General features: G+C 32.7%; 1 protein-coding gene and 1 pseudogene across 2 annotated transcripts; both read left to right on the top strand.

The window, feature by feature from the left end:
- Positions 1–4,773: 4,773 nt before the first annotated feature.
- LOC129287526 (AUGMIN subunit 2-like) lies at positions 4,774–12,235 on the top strand. 2 transcript variants are annotated; one of them, XM_054923716.1, is made up of 7 exons: positions 4,774–5,152; positions 5,491–5,629; positions 7,992–8,117; positions 8,265–8,369; positions 8,819–8,887; positions 10,479–10,592; positions 11,682–12,235. In XM_054923716.1, exons 2-7 carry the CDS (start codon positions 5,507–5,509, stop codon positions 12,051–12,053), a joined length of 909 nt encoding a protein of 302 aa, XP_054779691.1. In that variant the 5' UTR covers positions 4,774–5,152; positions 5,491–5,506; the 3' UTR covers positions 12,054–12,235. The 2 variants fall into 2 exon arrangements, with proteins under 2 accessions (XP_054779691.1, XP_054779692.1); XM_054923717.1 differs by lacking the exon at positions 4,774–5,152 and having other exon boundaries at positions 5,176–5,629.
- Positions 12,236–14,989: 2,754 nt separating this feature from the next.
- On the top strand, positions 14,990–17,210 carry LOC129289026 (pentatricopeptide repeat-containing protein At4g19890-like; annotated as a pseudogene).
- Positions 17,211–19,155: the final 1,945 nt, after the last annotated feature.

Genomic DNA, 19,155 nt, shown 5'->3' with positions numbered 1-19,155 from the left:
AATGGTGTCCTAAACAACATGATGTCGAGTAAAGTGATAGTCAATCTTAATATGTTTGGTTTGCTTATGAAACACATCATTGTGAGCAAGCTTGATCACAACTTGACTGTCACAATAGATTTATATGAATGAACCTTAAGATACTCCCAACTCATCAAGTAACCAACGAAATCAAAATACCTCAATAGTCATGTCTAGTAGTGCACAGTATTTTGATTTAGCACTGGAGTGGGAGCTAATGTTTGTTTCTTGCTTCTCTAGGAGATAAAAAAATGACAAAGGAAGATATAGTAACTACTCGTAAATCATCGATCATTATGATCACCATCCTAATTAGCATCAGAGTAAGCTTGCATTGCAAGAGAAGAGCTAGCTAAGAAGTGAACCCCATGATATAGAATACCTTTGATTTATCGAATGACTCAAAGAACTACTGCATAATGAATAGTTCAAGGCTCTGACATAAATTGGTTGACAATATGGACTGTATAAGCAATGCTAAGACAGGTCATGGTAAGATAGATGTGGCCCTTAACTAGTTAGTGATAACAGATGGGATTATCTATCAAGGTGCTATTAGTGGAAGTATAGTGAATGTTCGATTCATGGAAGTATTTTAAACTTTTCCATTAGAAAGGTGTGCTCGAAATATCGAATTGGTAATGTACTTGACTTGAGAGAGAGACATACCATCTATCCCATGATGGACTTCAAGCCCAAAAAAATAGTTCAGTCTGCCAAGATCCTTTATTTCAAATTATTATCCCAATTATGTCTTGAGCTTCTCAAGTCCTATATCATCACTGTCTATAATAGTCATGCCATCAACATGCAATAGCAATAGAACAATACCATGAGCAGTAGATCAAACAAATAAAAGGCTACGAACAGAAGTTATACATGTAACAGGTGCAAAAGTTTGCTTATAATCAACACTATATTCTTATGTAAATCCTTATGCTACCAAGCAGGCTTTACGTTACTTCAAAAAGCCATCAGAATGAGTCTTATTTTTGTACATCTAGTGGCATCTAACCAGAGTTTTACCAAAAGGAAGGTCAACAAAATTCCAAGCGTGCATTTTCTCCAAGGCTTATAATTCTTCATTCATAACTTGCTGCTATGAGGGATCACGAGAGGCTTCTTTAAAATATTTGGGTTTATGTAACTGGAGAATGCTAGTGGAAAAGCAATGATAATTACTAGGTTAGGAGGGAGGGTTTCTTATAAGGCGGGGCTAAGTAACATTGATGATACAGGCTTAAGAAGCATGACTTGTGTGAAAACATCACTGTTGGTGGTAGGTTTTCTTGTGTACATGATTTTTTTTTTAAACATGGCTCTAGTATCATGACACAAGAAAGAGATATATGGAAAAATGTCATGTATATTACTAAGCTGAAGGGTACATTTTATACACCAAGAAATAAACAATTCAATAATGACTAATAATTATATAATAATATCAAATAATACTTTCTAATAATGGCTAAGATATATACACAATAATAATATAATATTTAAAGAATATTTTGGATAACAAAATTTTTAGAGATGACCTACCTATAAAAAAAAATCAAATGTCTTTGGAAGGCAATTTAGAATAGTGGGTCCAAACCAACTTCATTAATATTGGCACGAACAATAGGATCTATCCTTTTGGTTGCAACTCTTTATACTCCTCCCTTGATATTCTCAGAGACTGCACCAAAGCCAGGCAAGTTGGCGAAAATTGGTTAAACTTTTCAATTAAAAAAAAAAATTATTCTTCTTTCTCCTTGCAAGACTAGATACTTGGAATGCAAAAAAAAGAAACAGGAAATTCTAAAACAAGAAAAGTGAATTGGCAAAGGTTGTTTGCACATTCTTGTGGGAATATTAATTTGGAAGTTCATATGCAGAATAATCTTGAGCTTAGAAGATCTCACCCCTAAAAGTGATATTACCTTACCATCACCAGTACCCAAAGCATTATCGATGATATATATCAAGCTAGAAGCAAGGATGAATGTTCTGGCTCCTAATTCTTTACTCTTCTCTCTCAATGTCAGTTCGAACACCTGACATGAAGGATCATTATCCTCAACACCAACATGATAGACTAACATTGACCGGCTCCTAATTCTAGAGACTCTAAACGACATCCACTCAAGCCTTAATGGTTTTGTTTGTCAAAATGGGACTGTGGCAGTCTTATTCATGATGCAAATGGAAATTGAATAAAAAGTTACACCAAATACTTGGGATACCAATTGAGCATAATAACAATGGCTATCCTTGGAAATCTAACTCTTTGCTGGGAAGAAAAGCTCCCTCAAGTCAATGTTTATTGCGACTCAGAAGATCAAAGACATCAAACTCATTCTCGATGAACATGATCAAATCCACCCTATTCAACTATATTACAAATATCATGAATCTAATTATGTGGAATTGGATTGTAACCCTTTACCTTATCTTCAAGTAGGCTAATCACCACGTTGACTGACTTGTACATCGCGCTTATTGTCATAATTTTGATGTTGTTATCCTTAAGGATCTCCTTGAGCTATAAGGAGATTCTTCTAAGGCTTGATGTATTTTTGCACTGTTTGTTCTGTGACTTTTTATTTAAAAAAAAGGTTCATTAATTTTATCTTATAAATTATACATTATTTTCACATGACAATATAATAAAGATAGAGGAGTTGAGATTTGAAATAAAAATAAAAAGCTTGAAAAAGATGAGTTTATCTCTATGTTTTATTCAACGAGAGGTGATAATAAAAGTATGAAAATCATAAAAGTATTAATGATAAAAATATAAAGGAATTATAATAAGAGATGGATTCAGATTTGGATTAAATTTAAATTTATAAATTTTTGGACTGAAGTTACATTTGATTATTTAAGTTTATATGAGGTTTCAGTTTAATCTTTTAATTTTATAAAGTATTTTTTAATTCATTAACCCTAATACCGTTAGTTTCAAATGATTTTTTTGTGGCAATCATTGTTACTTTTAAAAATTAATCTTAACGTATCATCATTTCAAAATGTTTTTGTTAATATTTAAAAATTTAACATAGGAATCTTTTGTTAATGAAACTAATGGAGTTAGAATTAAATAATTAAAGAGACACTTTATAAAATTAAAAAACTAGAATAAAACCTTATATAAAGTTAAATGACTAATGGTACATTTTAGCCTAAATTTTTGTATGTACAAATGAGATCTAAACCAAATCTAAATCCAAACTTCCATTAATCCAAAAGTATCATCAATGAATTGGTTTAAGAATTTACTATTCTTATTCCATAATTTACAACCCCTTGAAATAAAATTTGCAAGTTAGATTTGTTAATTTGTTAAAAAAAAAAAACTTATCAAATATAACAACACCGCCATCAACAATCCCCCTTATCCTGTTAAATAGAATTAGCTACATGAATTATACGATACTAATGTATTCAATTATCAACCAATCCTTTGAAAATATTATTAATCAAAAGGTCCCATTAAATAATTTTCATGAGTATTTGTTTAGAGAAAATTAATCATTTAATCCTTATAATTTTGACTTAATTGTAATTCAGTTTTTAAATTTTGACTCGTTATAACTTAATTCCTAAAATTTTGACTCAATTGTAAATTAGATCTTAAACTTTGCCTCTTACAATTTAGTTCTTGAAATTTAAACCTCTTAAATATTGGTCCCTGTATTTTAAAAAATAAAATTATAAAAATAAAAAATATTTTAAAATTTATTGCTAATATCTTAAAATACTAAACCCTTTTAATATTTATAAATACTAAAAGTTTAAAATAATTTTAATTTTTGTAATTTTATTTTTAAAATATAGAGATAAATATTTAAGAGGTTAAAACTTTAGGGATTAAATTATAAGAAGTAAAGTTCAAGGATTGATTTATAATCAAGTCAAAATTTCAATGATTGAGTTATAATAAGTCAAAGTTCAGAAACTGAATTACAACTAAATTAAAACTATAAGAACTAAATGATTAATTTTTTTTCTTTTTATATTCCTCTACTCCTCTTTAAAGGGTTTAAGACTATTTATTTTACACTGTCGGGACAGCTTTGTCTCTTTTCTATGACCTTCTCTATTTGTATTCAAATTTTATTATAACTACATGAGATTTGATAAAGTTTTACATTGATTTTTACTAGTCTAATACAAACCTCCTTTGTTATCCGAGCTTGTAAATTAACCTTATTTAAAAAAAGTTTTCTTTACAAATTAATGAATCTTACTTATAAATTGTATTTTGATACTCTTTCCATTTAAAAATGTAAGACATTTTTTTAGAAATTAAATATTAAAAAATGTAAGGTATTTTTAATCTTTTAAGATGTAATCATTGCTTCTTTTTTAAAAAAATGGTCCTATTGATAATGACTTTATATTTATTATAGGATATTTAATAGAAGTAAATAGAAAAAAATAGGGTTAGTGTAAAAGTAAGTAATTATTTTATTGAAGGGTGAGATTCGATTAAAAATATTTTATATTTTTAAGTGAAGGAAATAGTTGATAAGAGTATGAGAATAACAAATATTAGGACACAATGATATGTTTAATAAGTTTTTCTCTTTAGAAATATAACCATTTTTGTTTTGATAATTGCAAATCATAAAGTGAAAATAATAAATTTTTAAATCAATTAACCAAAAAGATCTTTGGTGTATTTAGCATTTACGTTAGATTTCCAATTTTTTTTTTTACCAAACTATCCCTTTTTAACTACTTTTTCAGACAAAAATTATCCCTCAATTTTACGCAGTCCACGTCCACCCTTCCTAAGTTCCTCCACTCTCTTCTCTGGTTCGCTCCACCGACTTCTCCCTCCGCCTTCGTCGACGGCAGCTACTGCTTCTCCTTGCCATTGTCATCGACTTCTTTCTCCACCTTCGTTGACGGCCCAATCTGGTTCGAGGTCGACTTCATCGAAGCTTCATCCATCGCAGATCTGATTTTGGTTCGAGTTCGACTTCTCCCGCTCCACCTTCGTCGACTTCTCCCTCCACCTTCATCGACGGCCCAATCTAGTTTGAGTTCGACTCCCTCTCCTTTTCCGTTTGACTCTGCCTGATACCCTGGGTCTCTTTCGACCACTTCACCTCCATCTTTCTCGGCACCGTTGACGCAGGTTCATCACTCATTCAGTTGCGATATTTCTTGGTTTATTTATCAGCTTCTTTCTCCTCATTGCATATTTTACATTGCCGCCGAAGTTTGGTAGAAATTATCCCCTTTGTTATGAGGTAGAAAGCGGCTTTTACTTTTTCAGTCTTCCCACCTTGCCCTTAGCCTTTTCCCAAATTTCCATTTTTATCTTTGAATCGAAGCATTAGGCAGAAGAAGCAAACTGAAGTTTCTTTCTTTTCACTCAAATTTTTCTTTTGCCCCCTCCTCTTCCACGAAGCTCAATTTCTCTTCAGTTCAATTCGTATTCAAAGACAGTGCCTTTTCTCTTTGCCTCATAAGGTGTTCGCATTTCGAAATGTCGATGGCTGGTGACTCAACTTGGGTTGGTAGGAAGCCTCTCAGACGCATTGGGGGCATGTCAGACGCTCTTTCTATTGCCTCCGATCTTGGTTTCTCTGTCTCCCCTCCTCCTTCCCAGGTATATTTTCTGCCTCTTGTTGCTTAAATTAGATTGATTTCAACAAATTTGCTTTTCTACTTCAGAATGGTTTTCATTTTCCTTATTATGGCATTTTTTTTACTTCCCGTAATTAAGCATACTTCCAAATACCCAGTGACAGTGGAAGATGAGAATTGAACAAAATTAAGTGGAGGTACCGGAACCTGGGATTTGTGATGGAACTGATATTGTTTGAATAATGTACAACTGTACATGATAACATCTTTGTTCGTAACGTACACGTTATTGTTTAGGTTGATTCTACATCTCGTTTATTTCGTTTACCCAATAAATAAAAAAGAAAATTAATGATTAGAATTACCATATACACTCAACATGTGTAGCTCTGTAAACATATGCCTTTGATACGGGATCAGTTTCTTGAGGAGGAGTATAGGATTGTGACAACTACTCAGTCTCTTATAGAGGTCTGCGCTCAAGTTTCATTGGGATTATTAGTAGGTTAATTTTCTTTTTAAAATGATCGTTGACGATGATTTGACACAGATGTAAATACAACAGTTTGGATTAGCCTTAGGAGGCGTCAGTCTCATAAGAAGGAGATGCTTGTTACAACCAAGTGAATGTATTCTGACATAATTTTTCCATGTTCCTAATGGAGAGATGGGGAAATGTAGAGAAATATAATTGACTAAAATGATAATGCTCCCTTATAACTTTAAGTTTGAAGGATGACTTGGGGGGAGCCACCTCATAATAAAAATCCACTATCTTGAATTGATTCAGTTCTTGTTATTTTTTACAAAAAACTTTTGGGGCAACTTTGATAATGAACTTTAATTTTAATATAACTACTTTCAGACCATGGGGAAGCAAGCTGTCTGTTCTGTGAATGTGTAATCACATAATGAATGACTGGGAAAGGTTTGAATTCTGCTGGGATATGTGTATTTAGAATTCACGAAATTGCCCAACCTTTCCATTGTTTTTGTCCGTGGTTCAATTTTTATTGTTATTTATAAGCCTGAAGCTTAGCTTAATTGGCAATTGATTGGCATAAAAGAAATTCCATAAAAGAAGTCAAATTAAATGCTTGGGTACATTTGGGAGTTGGGAGGAGAAGGGAAGGAAAGGAATCCAAAGAAAAAGGAAGGTTAGAGAAGGGAGGGGAAGGGACAGTTAACTCTTGCTTGGGAAGACTTTCTTTTCCAAAATCCCTCAGCTTGGGACAACTTATGACTGTGAACGCAGGAGGACTTTGGTGCATTTTGGATGTTTAGTTGGAAATCCTCCGTTGTCCTTCCCTCCTTGTAAAAATACTACCCATACGAGAGAGTTTTCAATGAAATCTTTTCTTCACCTACACTGTCTCCCATCAAAGCATGCTACTAGTGGTTAAGCGAATTATCATACATGGCTACTATATATTTGTGACACATCATGTATGAAATATTAGTGCAAGAATCAAACTAGCTTGATCTATCAGTTCAAAAAGTCAATGATGCCTTGTTGTAGAGAAAGAGAAATTTTTAGGTAGACCAGGTGTGTCATGTCATTTGTTGTCTGTCCAATTAGAATGCTTCAAATCAACTGAATAAAATCTCATGTGATATTATTTTAATTGATGTTATTTTTATAATAGAATGTATATTTAGTTTCTTGATTTTTCTCTCTTTACTATCATTAATGTTAGAATCAATTTATATTTAATGGCATCTAAATGTTATGTTTTTATTAGACAGATTATAAATAACGTGGTACACTCAATTTCCTGTAGAGAAAACCAACTTAAAACCTCTGGTCACCTTGTGAAATTCCCCAATATATGACTAACATGTTTACATTTTGATTAGACTTGCCATATAATTGATCCTTAAGTTTTTGGGGTACTGCCATCAATTAATTTCTGTTTTGGACCACCTAATCTTTACCATCTGCTTGCAATCCCGTTTTCTTGAACAATGGAACTCCATAAATCTCTTATTCTTCACCAATTTGGGGCATGTAATTAGCATTTGAATCTTCAGAATGTTATCTAAAACTAGATGATGTGAAATGAAAAACAAATCTGTCAAGACAAGCTAGGAATGTGATCATATAATCTATCAACATTCAGATTACATTATTTGGATCATATTGTCTTACTAACACTCTTGAAGCCGTCTGACTTTAACACTTTGATAATATGATGACAACTGCTTGTATATCTATGTATTATTTGTTATTCGTGTCAATGACTATCTAAACCATTGTAATAATGATAGATAATCTTACAAAAGCTCATGCTTATGGCTTAGAAGCATCTATTATTTGGCAATATGTGGTGTGGATGGATCAAAATTTTTACTGGGCTGATCTTATCTTTCTCTTCTTTCCTTAGGAAGAACTTCTTAATTCATCCTCCACTACAGGTGAAAAGGGTGAAGACTTAATCAGGGTTCTGAGAGAACTAACTACTGTACAAAGAAAAATCGCTGATTTGCAAGTGGAACTTCAAGGTCGCAAGGTTAGATTGTTGTAAAAGATCCACTGAACCAGTCACCAAAATTCCTGTTAATTAAAAAAACTGAAGAATTCTTTCTTACATAATTATTGTAAAACTTGCTAACCTGTGTTCAATTTTCTGTGATCTTGTGACTTTTGAAATTTCTAGGATGATAAGAATGTTGCACATTTGACCCATGTCAGTGAAATGGAAAAGAAGATCGAGACATTGGGAAGGATTACAAATATATTGAAAGATGTTATTCAAAATAAGGTAGCATGCATAGTTCATTATGCTACCCTTGCTTTCTTACATGAGATTGCCTGTGCATAAGCACTTTGGACAAAAGATCCGTACAAATGGTCTTTTCTTGCCTTAATTCATTATTTTTCCATTACCAGTGTATTCAACTGGTGCTAATTAGTTAAGCACATTGCTTTAATTATATCTTATTACTTTAATATTTTGATATTCTGTTTGAGGGAAGAGGATTGGTGGTGATTGAATCCCATATGATGGATAGCCATAAGCTAACTGCTAATAATAGAATGAGACAAGTTGCTTCCTAACTTTATATGCTTTCTCCAGAGCTCTTCTTCTTTTTCCTCTTTCTCTGGGAGTTAATTTAGATGAGAATATTACCTTTTTTTTTCTTTTGTTTCTTTTGTGGGTAAAAGATTAGAATATTACTTTATTTGTCCTAATTACCTAAAATCTGGCAGGATCGCATTATAGCTCGCCTACAGCAACCTTATTCGCTTGATTGCATTCCTGTAGAAGCAGAATATCAGGTTAGTGTATATACAATTTAAGTGATCCTGTGCCGAAACTTGAAATCTTTGTTAAGTTTCTGCTTTTTCTACGATGTAGTCTACAGCGTGATTCTTGGTATTACTTGGATGATAAATGTTGATCAAAGCAGCACTACAAAATCCTAACACCGGGAATCATTAAATTTAGAAGCAGTTATGACATGATTGAAGACTCTGATATGTCCATATCTCATTATTCTAAGTTAATGGAGGGTAAAAGGGACAGACTAGTGCTTGAAGCTTTTGCTATGCATGGGATTGGGGCATGGTTGGACCTACTTTTGGGTCTCCTGTATGCAGCCTTACCTGGCATTTTGTGAGAGGCTGCTTCTATTATCTGAACCCATGACCACCAGTTTATGCAGCAACAATTTTACTGCTGCACCAAGGCTTTCCCTCAAGTTACTGGAGGGTATTTTTAATAAAAATCAATTGGACTAAAGTGTATTGAAACTTTTTGTTTTATGAGAAGTCTGTAATTTTAACAAAACTCAAGAAAGATTTGTATAACTTACTCTTCTTCTTATTTTTGAGGTAAAATGTTACCTAGTTTTGCATGCTTGAAACAACCGACTGTTGTTGAATTTTGACATTTTCTTTTGATGGTCGGCGTTCTGATTTTGCTTGCTTCAATTAGTGAGTTCAATTGGCAACTTCCTAGAAGGCTTTTCATTTACATGTATGTTTGTTTGTTTGCCAGAGGTTTTAGCTCTTACAGTGTAGTGACTACTTTTTCCTTTAGCTTGTTGCTTAGGGGTTCAAAGGCTAATTTTTCCTCTGGCTTGATCATATATTTTATGAAGATTGTGCATTTTTAATGGTTTTAAATCTTTAAAGTTACTGCTTTTTTAATGTAGTTGTTGGTGTTGAGTTTTATTATGGAAATTGAAGTAGTTTAATTGTCAGATTGGCTTCAGTCAAGTTTAGTGAAAGCTCTCTGAGTGACTTGCGGAGTCATGAGCTTATGGATTCAGACAATTACTGAAGATCACAGCACTAGTACAAGAGCAATGTTGTTGGTTTGATGGGCTCTTTGTTTTGAAGCCCATATTGTTGGAGTTTTCATTTCTCTAGCCTCTATTTTGTCTTTTTTTGCACCTAAATGAAACCAAACTGAATCAAACCAATGATTGTTACAAAGAAGTTCTACATATTTGATTTGCTTAAAGTGATTCAACTGAACAATCATTGAAGACCAGATTGGTTCAGTTTGACCAAGTCAGTTTTAGCCAAAATTTATTAATGCTTTCTTGTACGAAATCACAACATAAAAATGCTTTCTGTGAATTATACCAGTATTGAGCTTGCAAAGCTTGAATTATCTAATTCAAAAGTTAATGTTTATTGAATATCAATTAAAATACAGACTGTAAATTCGTATATACTGGAGATTTTAAATTATTGGGAAAAGCGTCTGATAATCAATTAATTCTGTTTGGTTTGATTTGTTTATTTTCAAACATTAGTTGAAATTATCTTTAAATGTTTGTCAAGTATTGTCGAATGTTATTTTGAAAGTATGTAGGGATGCCAAATTCTAATGCTAAGTAGAATATTTCAACTTATGCAGAAACAATTCTCTGAACTATTGATGAAGGCTGCTAGTGATTATGGTGCCTTGACTGCATCAGTGGCAGATTTCCATTGGAGTCAGAATTTCAAGGAACCTCCTTCTGTCTGGGGGGTATGTTTGTACAGTTGTACTTTTATTTTGTTAAATTCAGATTAATTGATTGTGTTGCTATAATGACTACTAATGCTTTAATACTATTCGTATCTCAAGCAGTAGCTGTTATTGTTGCAATGCTAATCCCTGTTGGTATTGTTGCTGCTTTGTTAAATAATTTGCCTTGACACAAATGCATTAGTTCTTACTACTTGAGAGTTCAAGTTGCAAATCATCCTTCATCATGTTTTCTACTTCCTCCATTCTATTTTATAAGATAAATTTACCTACTTTACATAAACCAAGAAAAATAATTGATGGCTTTAAAATCACCTCATTTTTTCTCAAATACCCTTTATTAAATACTATTCTCTCTCTTAATTAATTTAAGCACCTTTTTCAGGTTTTTTTTTTTTTAAATTGCTGTCTAGATTTTGGAGAACTTCTTATAAATAGGAACGCTAAGACCTTCTAAAAGTTGTCGTATAAGAAGGAATAGAGGGAGTAAGAATTTTGGAAAGTTTAAGATTAACTACACGTGTCCAAAGGTTATTGCTTGAGAATCTGATCAGTGAATATTTAATTGTATGAATGGAGCTGTAAAAGGTGTACATATTTGAAACAAGTGCAAGATTATCTGTTTTGGTATGAAAAATGGAAAGCTTAACATCTGAAGGATAATCAGGTAAATACTCATCAATTTGTGTTACTTTGTATCAGGTAAACGATTTTATTGCACGCTGTTTTCCTCTGGTGTCTCTTCACTCTGAATGACATTGAGTCGCATCATTGTACCCAACCTATTTTAAGTGTCTAGCTATCAACCCTTCAAATTGTGCAATACACATAATCAGAAGACATCTCTTGTCAGAAGAATTCTGTGTGCTCTTGAATCAATCAAATTGCAATAAAATAAAGCAATCATCTCAGCTTCTCCGAGACTGATCTTATCTTTTCTGCTAAATGAGTAATTGCTAGCTGATGTCAACTGCATGTTTTGGAGAATCACCAATTTGTGGCTTGTTCATTCATTAGTTCTTGAAGGTCCTACCTCTTTGCTTCATTTGCGTTTGACTACTTCATTAAATTCCAATCTTCTTTTGTTAGGAAATGCTTCGACCAATCCCAGTGGCTTTGGCATCTTGCACTCGGTTCTTCGAAGCCATGTCAGCAATGAGAGAATCGTTTGCAACTCTTCAAAATCTGAGAGTCGGTTATTCTGACACCCTTGGGCCAAGGACACCTGCTGGAGATCCCTCTCAGAGACTCCCAGGAGTTTCTGATTGTGTGACACCACCGCCATGGAAAAACGAATCAAGCTTCGATGACTTAGCTATCAGAAACCTAAGGAGGCAAGAATTGGGTCAGCAGGCAGTAGTAGATGGAGAAGAGAGCCAGGCAGGTGAGGTCCATCAAGATAATGGTACAAGCCATAGGAGACTGTCTTGGCCTCCCTCAGTTCAAAAGAGTGTTGTTTAGTCCTTGATATTGTTAATGCGTCCTTATGAAAAATATATATACATACATATCCATCATGCTGAAATTGCTTGTGCAGTTTGTTTGTTCATCTTTATTAATTTTGTTTCTTAATTAGTGTTTGTGGAGCCTGATTCATTGATAAGACTTGATAAATCTTATACCGCTTAGAAGTATTCTAAATACATGGGATATACTCTCAAGAAGCTTTGTATTGTGTCTTAAGTTATTGAATCTGAAATGATGTTTTCAAAATTTGAGAAAGAAGTTTGTAAGGTTATTTTGTGCTTCCAAGGACACCAAGTTGATATTCCAAACGCTATTTCTATCTACATTCAATATATTAATACCTTCATGCATCGAAGTATGCATGATGGAACTCGATTAAAGAGCGATTGATTTGATTTAGATTTCAAGAGGCAAAACCTGAAGGTTGAAGTTTAAACCAAACTAGTGGGCTTGGAGAAGTTGAGATCTGAAGCAGGTTTCAATTGAGGTTAAGTTTGATTTATGCAGGCTTGGCTTGATTCCATAGTTTTATATAATCTTGACGAATATGATCTCTACCACTGACCTTCCTATACTTGCAGTCTCGCTTCATGATAGAGGTCAGTACCCCGGATAATTAATTTGGACCCCCCCCCCTCCAAAAACAATTCTTTTCCTCTTTTTCTTTTTAAGGAGACAATGGGGACAAATTGATTTGATTAATTATCCACAAATTAAAGCATAACAAATACAAAATTTCAACAAAATATGAGAAAATATCACTTCAAGTCCTATTATTTTAATCATTTTCTAAGTCTTATAGTTTATATCCGTGGTTCTCTATCCTTTTTGTTTCCTCCATGTGGAATGTTAATCCCTGTATTGTAAAAAATATCCAAAAGAACCAAGAGATGGCCAAAACGGTGTTATAATTGCATTGACATGAACTTTATAATATTAAATCTATTAAAATGACTAGGGAAAAATATGTTGACTTGAATAAAATTATCAAATTGTCTGTTTAAAATTGTTTTATTAAAAAAAAATCCTACTTTTTTTTTAATAGAAAGCCATAAAAAACTTGTGCTAGATAAGAATAGAAATCAAGTCATGTCAAATACCATAAGGGATTTGCAGCATGATGGCAGATGATTAAAATAACAAAATCTAAATTATCTTAAAAGGTCTAGTGAGCAAGCACGTTAACGCATTTATTTACTTCCCAAATTTTACTTTCTTGAGATGACTGTGCACGAGTAAGAGGGAGGAAGGCACTGAAAAAATCTGAGGACATTGAACCTTAGTATTTGGGCCAACTCATGATCCTTTTTAATATATTTCAAAACAAAAAGACCAACATTTCAAACATCTAAATAAAAGGGATGAAAAACCTGTACTTTCTTTATTTAAAAATATAAAGTATTTTTTAAAAATTTAATGTTAAAAAATATAAAATATTTTAAGTGTTTTTAAAGTATAATTATTACTTTTTTTTTCATTTAAAATTTTCTCTAATATAGAAATACTTTATGTTTATTTTAAAGTAGAATATCCTATTAAATAGAGATAAATATAGTATTAGTTTGAAAATAAATAATTACTTTATTAAAAAATGAGATTCATTTATAAATATTTTATATTTTTTAATAGAGAGAGTATAAAAAAAGGAATAATAAACTATAAAAATAAATTATAAGGATTAAAAACAAAACCTGGTTAAAGTATACAAACTTGAAGTGGTATTTTTTCACAAAATGAGACACTCTACCTCTAGAATCATTATGTCATTTGGATATATATATATATATATATATATTGTTCTCGGGCGGATGGTTTGAAGAATTTACTTGAATTAAATGTAACAACGAATTTAAATATAAAAATCAAAACGCGCTATTAATTAAGTCAACAAAAATTATTCATGTTTCATGATAAATGACCTCCATGACATCTTAAAGATTGGAAAGAAATTCTTAGGTAGATCTGAAGTGCCATAAGGACCAATCAGAACATGACACTTCACAAAATTTTAATTTGAGATGGCACTTACTTAGAATTTATATTTATATTGTTTAAATTATTTAAATTCTTTCATCTCCTCTTTCTTCTTTCCAGGAACTCTTCTAGGCACCAACACTTTTCTTTGTCCATGATTTGTTGCCGCCAACACCCTTCTTCCAATCATAATCCCACAATCCAAACTCATGTTATATCATTTTCCAGATCAAAATAATCAAATCTTGCACATTTCAATGGGAATTTAAAACATTGCTACTCAATGATTTTGCTGTTGTAAAATAGGTTAGATTTAATTATATAAATTTAATTTGAAGATTTTAATTTTAATTTTAATTTGAGACAAAATAAAAATAATCCTTGAATTGTTGGTTTTTTTTAAAATAATAATAATAATAATAATAATGAGGAAAATTACACTTAGGTCCACATAAGAGAATTTATTATTAAGAGGTCTCATACAATTCACAAAATACTCTTAAATTTTAAATCTTATGCATTTACAACTTGATAATAAGCATTTATAATTAGGTAAAAGTATTTACAATTTGTGACTACAAGTTTTTTTTTTCTTTACAAGTTATAAATACTATTGTCTAATTATAAATATCTATTGTCAAGTTATAAATACACTTGATTTGAAATTTAGGATTATGTTGTGAATTTTATAAATTTTTTTAATATAAATTCTTTTATGTGAGATTTAAGTGTTGAGATTTAAGTGTAATTTTTTTAATTAAATAATAGTAATAATATTATTTAAAAAATAAAATAAAGTCTACATCGTTGCTTGGGATCCCCAACGGCAAACAATATTTGAACGGACTGGGGAATTTTTCTCTAATTCGGTTGACTGAGATGCAATAGTTCGCTTCCAATGGTCAAATTTTCATGCTTTTCGTTCTGATTCTCAGAAATAATGGCGTTCACCATAATTCTTATGCACTTACAAAGCCACTTCTATTTTATGCAGACAATACCACCCGTCGTCTTGTCATACTATATCCTCCTCTTCGGTTCAACCTACATCTCAACCAGATCCTCAATCAATTGTAAAAATGGTATGCTTATTAGTCTGTGATTCTTATCATTGGCAAGCCCACATGATGGGGTCGCATCCAATGCTTCATCTTAACGCGGACGCTTATTCCTTGACTCACGAGCAAGCCGTTACGGGTGGTTGCTTCACTTGCAAGTGAAGCTGGATCAATGATAGCGTTTAGTTTCTTGAATTGGACAATTGGGTTTCCAAAGTTTCGGCGTTTTATGCGGCTCTACATGGTTTCTTCAATGTCGTTGATTGGGAATAGAAATTTCGAGAAAGCCAATGAAGTGTTGAGATCTGTGGTGAAGATTTTTGCTGAGATAGGGAAGTTGACGGAGGCTGTAGATATGGTGATTGAAATGCATAATCAGGGTTTGATTCCCAACACTCAAACATTGAATTGGATTATGAAGGTTACTAGCGATGTGGGGTTGGTTGAATATGCAGAGCAAGTGCTCGAAGAAATGTGTGTGAGAGGGGCCCGCCTAGATTCGACAAGCTTTAAGTTGATGGTTATTGCATATTGCAAAATAGGTAATATTTTGGAAGCTGATAGGTGATTAAGTGCCATGCTTGAGAAGGGCTTTGTGATTGATAATGCCCATTTACATTGATAATCAGAAGCTTCTATAAGAAGGGTTTAACAAATAGAGCATCTTGGTATTTTCATAAACTAAGTGTTATGGGTTTGAAGCCAAATTTGATTAACTTTACATCTATGATAGAAGGTTTATGTAAAAGTGGAAGCGTCAAGCAAGCGTCCGTAAACGTTGGAAACCCAATGTGTATGCACATACGACATTGACTAAGGAAGGATGGTCTTTGCAAGAATGGATGGACTGAGAAAGCATTCAGACGTTTCCTTAAGCTTGTTCGGAGTGAAAATCACAAGCCAAATGTCCTTACTTCCATGGCAATGATAAGTGGGCATTGCAGAGATGGCAAATTGCACTGGGGAGAAATGCTGCTTCACAACATGAAGGAACAGGAATTAGTCCCAAACGCCAACACATGCTCAACACTTAATGATGGACATTGCAAAGAAGGTAATTTCAATAGAGCATTTGAATTGATGAATATGATGAGCAATGAAGGTTTTATCCCCAACATATGTACATATAATGCCATTGTTGATGACCTTTATAAGAAGGGAAGAGTACAAGAGGCTTACAAAGTGCTCAAAAATGGTTTGCATCGTGGTGGATTGAAATCTGATAAAGTCACCTATACTATTCTCATAACTCAACATTGCAAACAGGCAGATATTAATCAGGCTTTGGTGTTGTTCAATAAGATGGTGAAGGGTGGCATTCAAGCTGATATTTATTCATACACCGCTTTAATTTCATCCTTCTGTAGGCAAAAGAGAATGAGAGAAAGTAAGATGTTTTTCAATGAAGCTGTGAAAAGTGGACCAGTTCCATCCAAAGGAAACCTATACGTCCATGATATGTGGGTATTGTCGGGAAAGAAATTTAAGCTTGGCTATGAAGTATTTTCATAGGATGAGTGACCATGGTTATGCTTCAGATAGTATCAGTTATAGTTCTCTTATAAGTGGTCTTCGTAAAGACTCAAAGTTGGACGAAGCTCGTGTGTTTTATGTGATACTATGATAGAAAAGGGGCTTATCCCATGTGAAGTTATTCGAGTTACTTTGGCTTATGAGTGTTGCAAGATAGATGATTGTGGTTCTGCTGCGGTGGTCCTGGAAAGGCTGGAAGGAAAACTCTAGATTCAAATTGCTAATGCGTTGATTAGGAAACTAAAGTAGCGAGAGAAAAGTAGCTATGTTCTTTCACAAGTTACTAGACATAGATCACTATGTCAATAGAGTAACATTAGCAGCCTTAATGACATCATGCTGTGAAAACAGTAAGTATGCTCTTGTTTCTGATTTGACTGCAAGGTTATACGAGGAAAAATCACTCCGCAGTCCAAAGTCAATGAGAAAATTTGAAATATAAATTCTTTATCTTATCATGCATATATTGTTGCATTTTATTGTTAAATTTCTTGTTGGAATCATAATTCCACTGGATCAAGATTTTGTGGCTGCTTGTGTTGATTTATGTATCGGAATATCCTACCATTTGATCAACTCCTGATCCATGAAGAGAAACTGTGGCATGCAACTCCCCTCTTGTAATCCTGAGAATTCCTTAGATCGAAAATATCAGATTAAATTCTAGGAATTTTTTAGTTTTCTCTGATTTTTGCTTCCTTTGTACTTTCTCCTTTAGCTTTATCCACTTCTTTATTTATTCTTCACTTGGATGGCAAATACTCTATCAAAGAATAAGATTGTCCACGATTTTGAATTTTTGATATTTCACTACTCCGTTAGGCGCCAATCTATGCAGCTTATGTTATATATGAATGTAAGTATCCTTGTCTCTAATTGAAATAAAGCTGTTTAGAATTGTAATTTAAGTTTTTGTTCTTCCTTTTCCCTGGGTGCAGGCCTAGTAATATATATTTAGATGCTACACCTGTGAGACATTTTCCTATGAGATTGTGGAAAGTTATGTTGCCTTTGAAGTCATTATTCCGTGTGCCTCTATGTGTATACATATACTCCCTCCGATCCTATTTATAAGTCATTTTTACCAACCTTTCAATACCAATACAACAAAGGTGCAAAGAATAAAATTTTGTAAAATTACAAACTAATCCTCAAAAAATAAATAAACTATATAATATTATTTTTCTATTTCTCTTTCTCGTATTTTTTAAGGATAGTTTAGGCATTTCATTTAAAATAAAACATTACTATCAATTCAATGATTTATAAAATAAACCACTTTACCTTTTAGAATGTGACCTATAAAATGGATTGGAGGAGTACCTCAGTCACTCTGAATTGTTCGTGGCTCCAGCTTGTTTAGGGTAATTGCATGTCCCATCAAGCTTTCTTGACCGTATATAAATAAATTTTTTTGGCTTATTTTACTTGAAAAGAATTGCCCTTCAAGCCAAAAATTGTCACCGTAAGATGTTCATGTGTATACTGTACGCTGGGAACTTCTGAAGGAATACTCTGCTTGGTAGGACTGCTTACCCAGTTATTACTATCTTCCTTTTTTTTTTTTTTTTTGGCTGTTTGACAAATACAGGCAAGTCTCTGTTGAGTTTTTTTTTTTTTTTTGGGATGAATAGGAAAAATTATATCTAAGGGTCTTGTACTTGGTTGGGGACATGTATCTTGTAATGGATGTATATTGATACTGAGTTTGTTGAAGATTAGTGTCAACAAGCAGTAGATTGTGAGTTGGTTTCAGTGTGAAATGTTAGATTTCACTTGATGGATTGGTCATATGTCAGTCTGTTTTGAAGCTGTTGTAGATGTTCTACAACAGACAAATTTTACAACTTTACTGTACATGTCCAAACCACTATAACTCTTTATGCCTCTATTAACTTTTACTGTACATGTGTCCAAACCACTTTAAACAAATTTCTACATGTAGTTTTATGAATTGTTTTTTGGGGTGATTTTGGAAGAGCCAAAGATGTTAGGAGATCTATTAAATTTTCTCATTTTATTAGACTGATAAAAATAATACAAATAGCTTTAATATCATGTCTGAATCTTAGTTGAAAAAAATTAGCATAAATATGCTTTATTAGTGGGGCCCAAAATTAGCATAAGTATGCTTTATTAGGGGGGCCCAAAAAAATGCTTTCTTAGTATTCATTTATCCATTCTCAATAATGCTTTTTTTACATCAGCAAAGCAAAATCAGAAGTATTTTATTGTTTTGGGGTTGAATAGATTTTGGGTGCTTCATCTTTTATTCAATTACTTTCATAAACAAAGTTAAATACAATGACTTGACTTCAGAAAAAGTATAGCTCCCCCTTTTTACCGTGTCATCATATGATTGTGGAAACAGCTCATCTGCTTTATATATTAAGAAAAATAAGAAGAAAGAAGTAATACTAATAAATTATACTTTAAATACACAATCTCGTTGCCGAGCTATATATAACTATAAATCCAGGCCATGTACTTAAAAACTCTAGAAGACATAAGAGGTAAGGACACAGGTCAAA

This window comes from Prosopis cineraria, unplaced genomic scaffold, assembly GCF_029017545.1.
Source record: "Prosopis cineraria cultivar Desert tree isolate PC_DT_omini unplaced genomic scaffold, ASM2901754v1 PC12, whole genome shotgun sequence".
Lineage (NCBI taxonomy): Eukaryota > Viridiplantae > Streptophyta > Magnoliopsida > Fabales > Fabaceae > Prosopis > Prosopis cineraria.
This window is presented reverse-complemented; position numbering and strand designations above follow the sequence as displayed.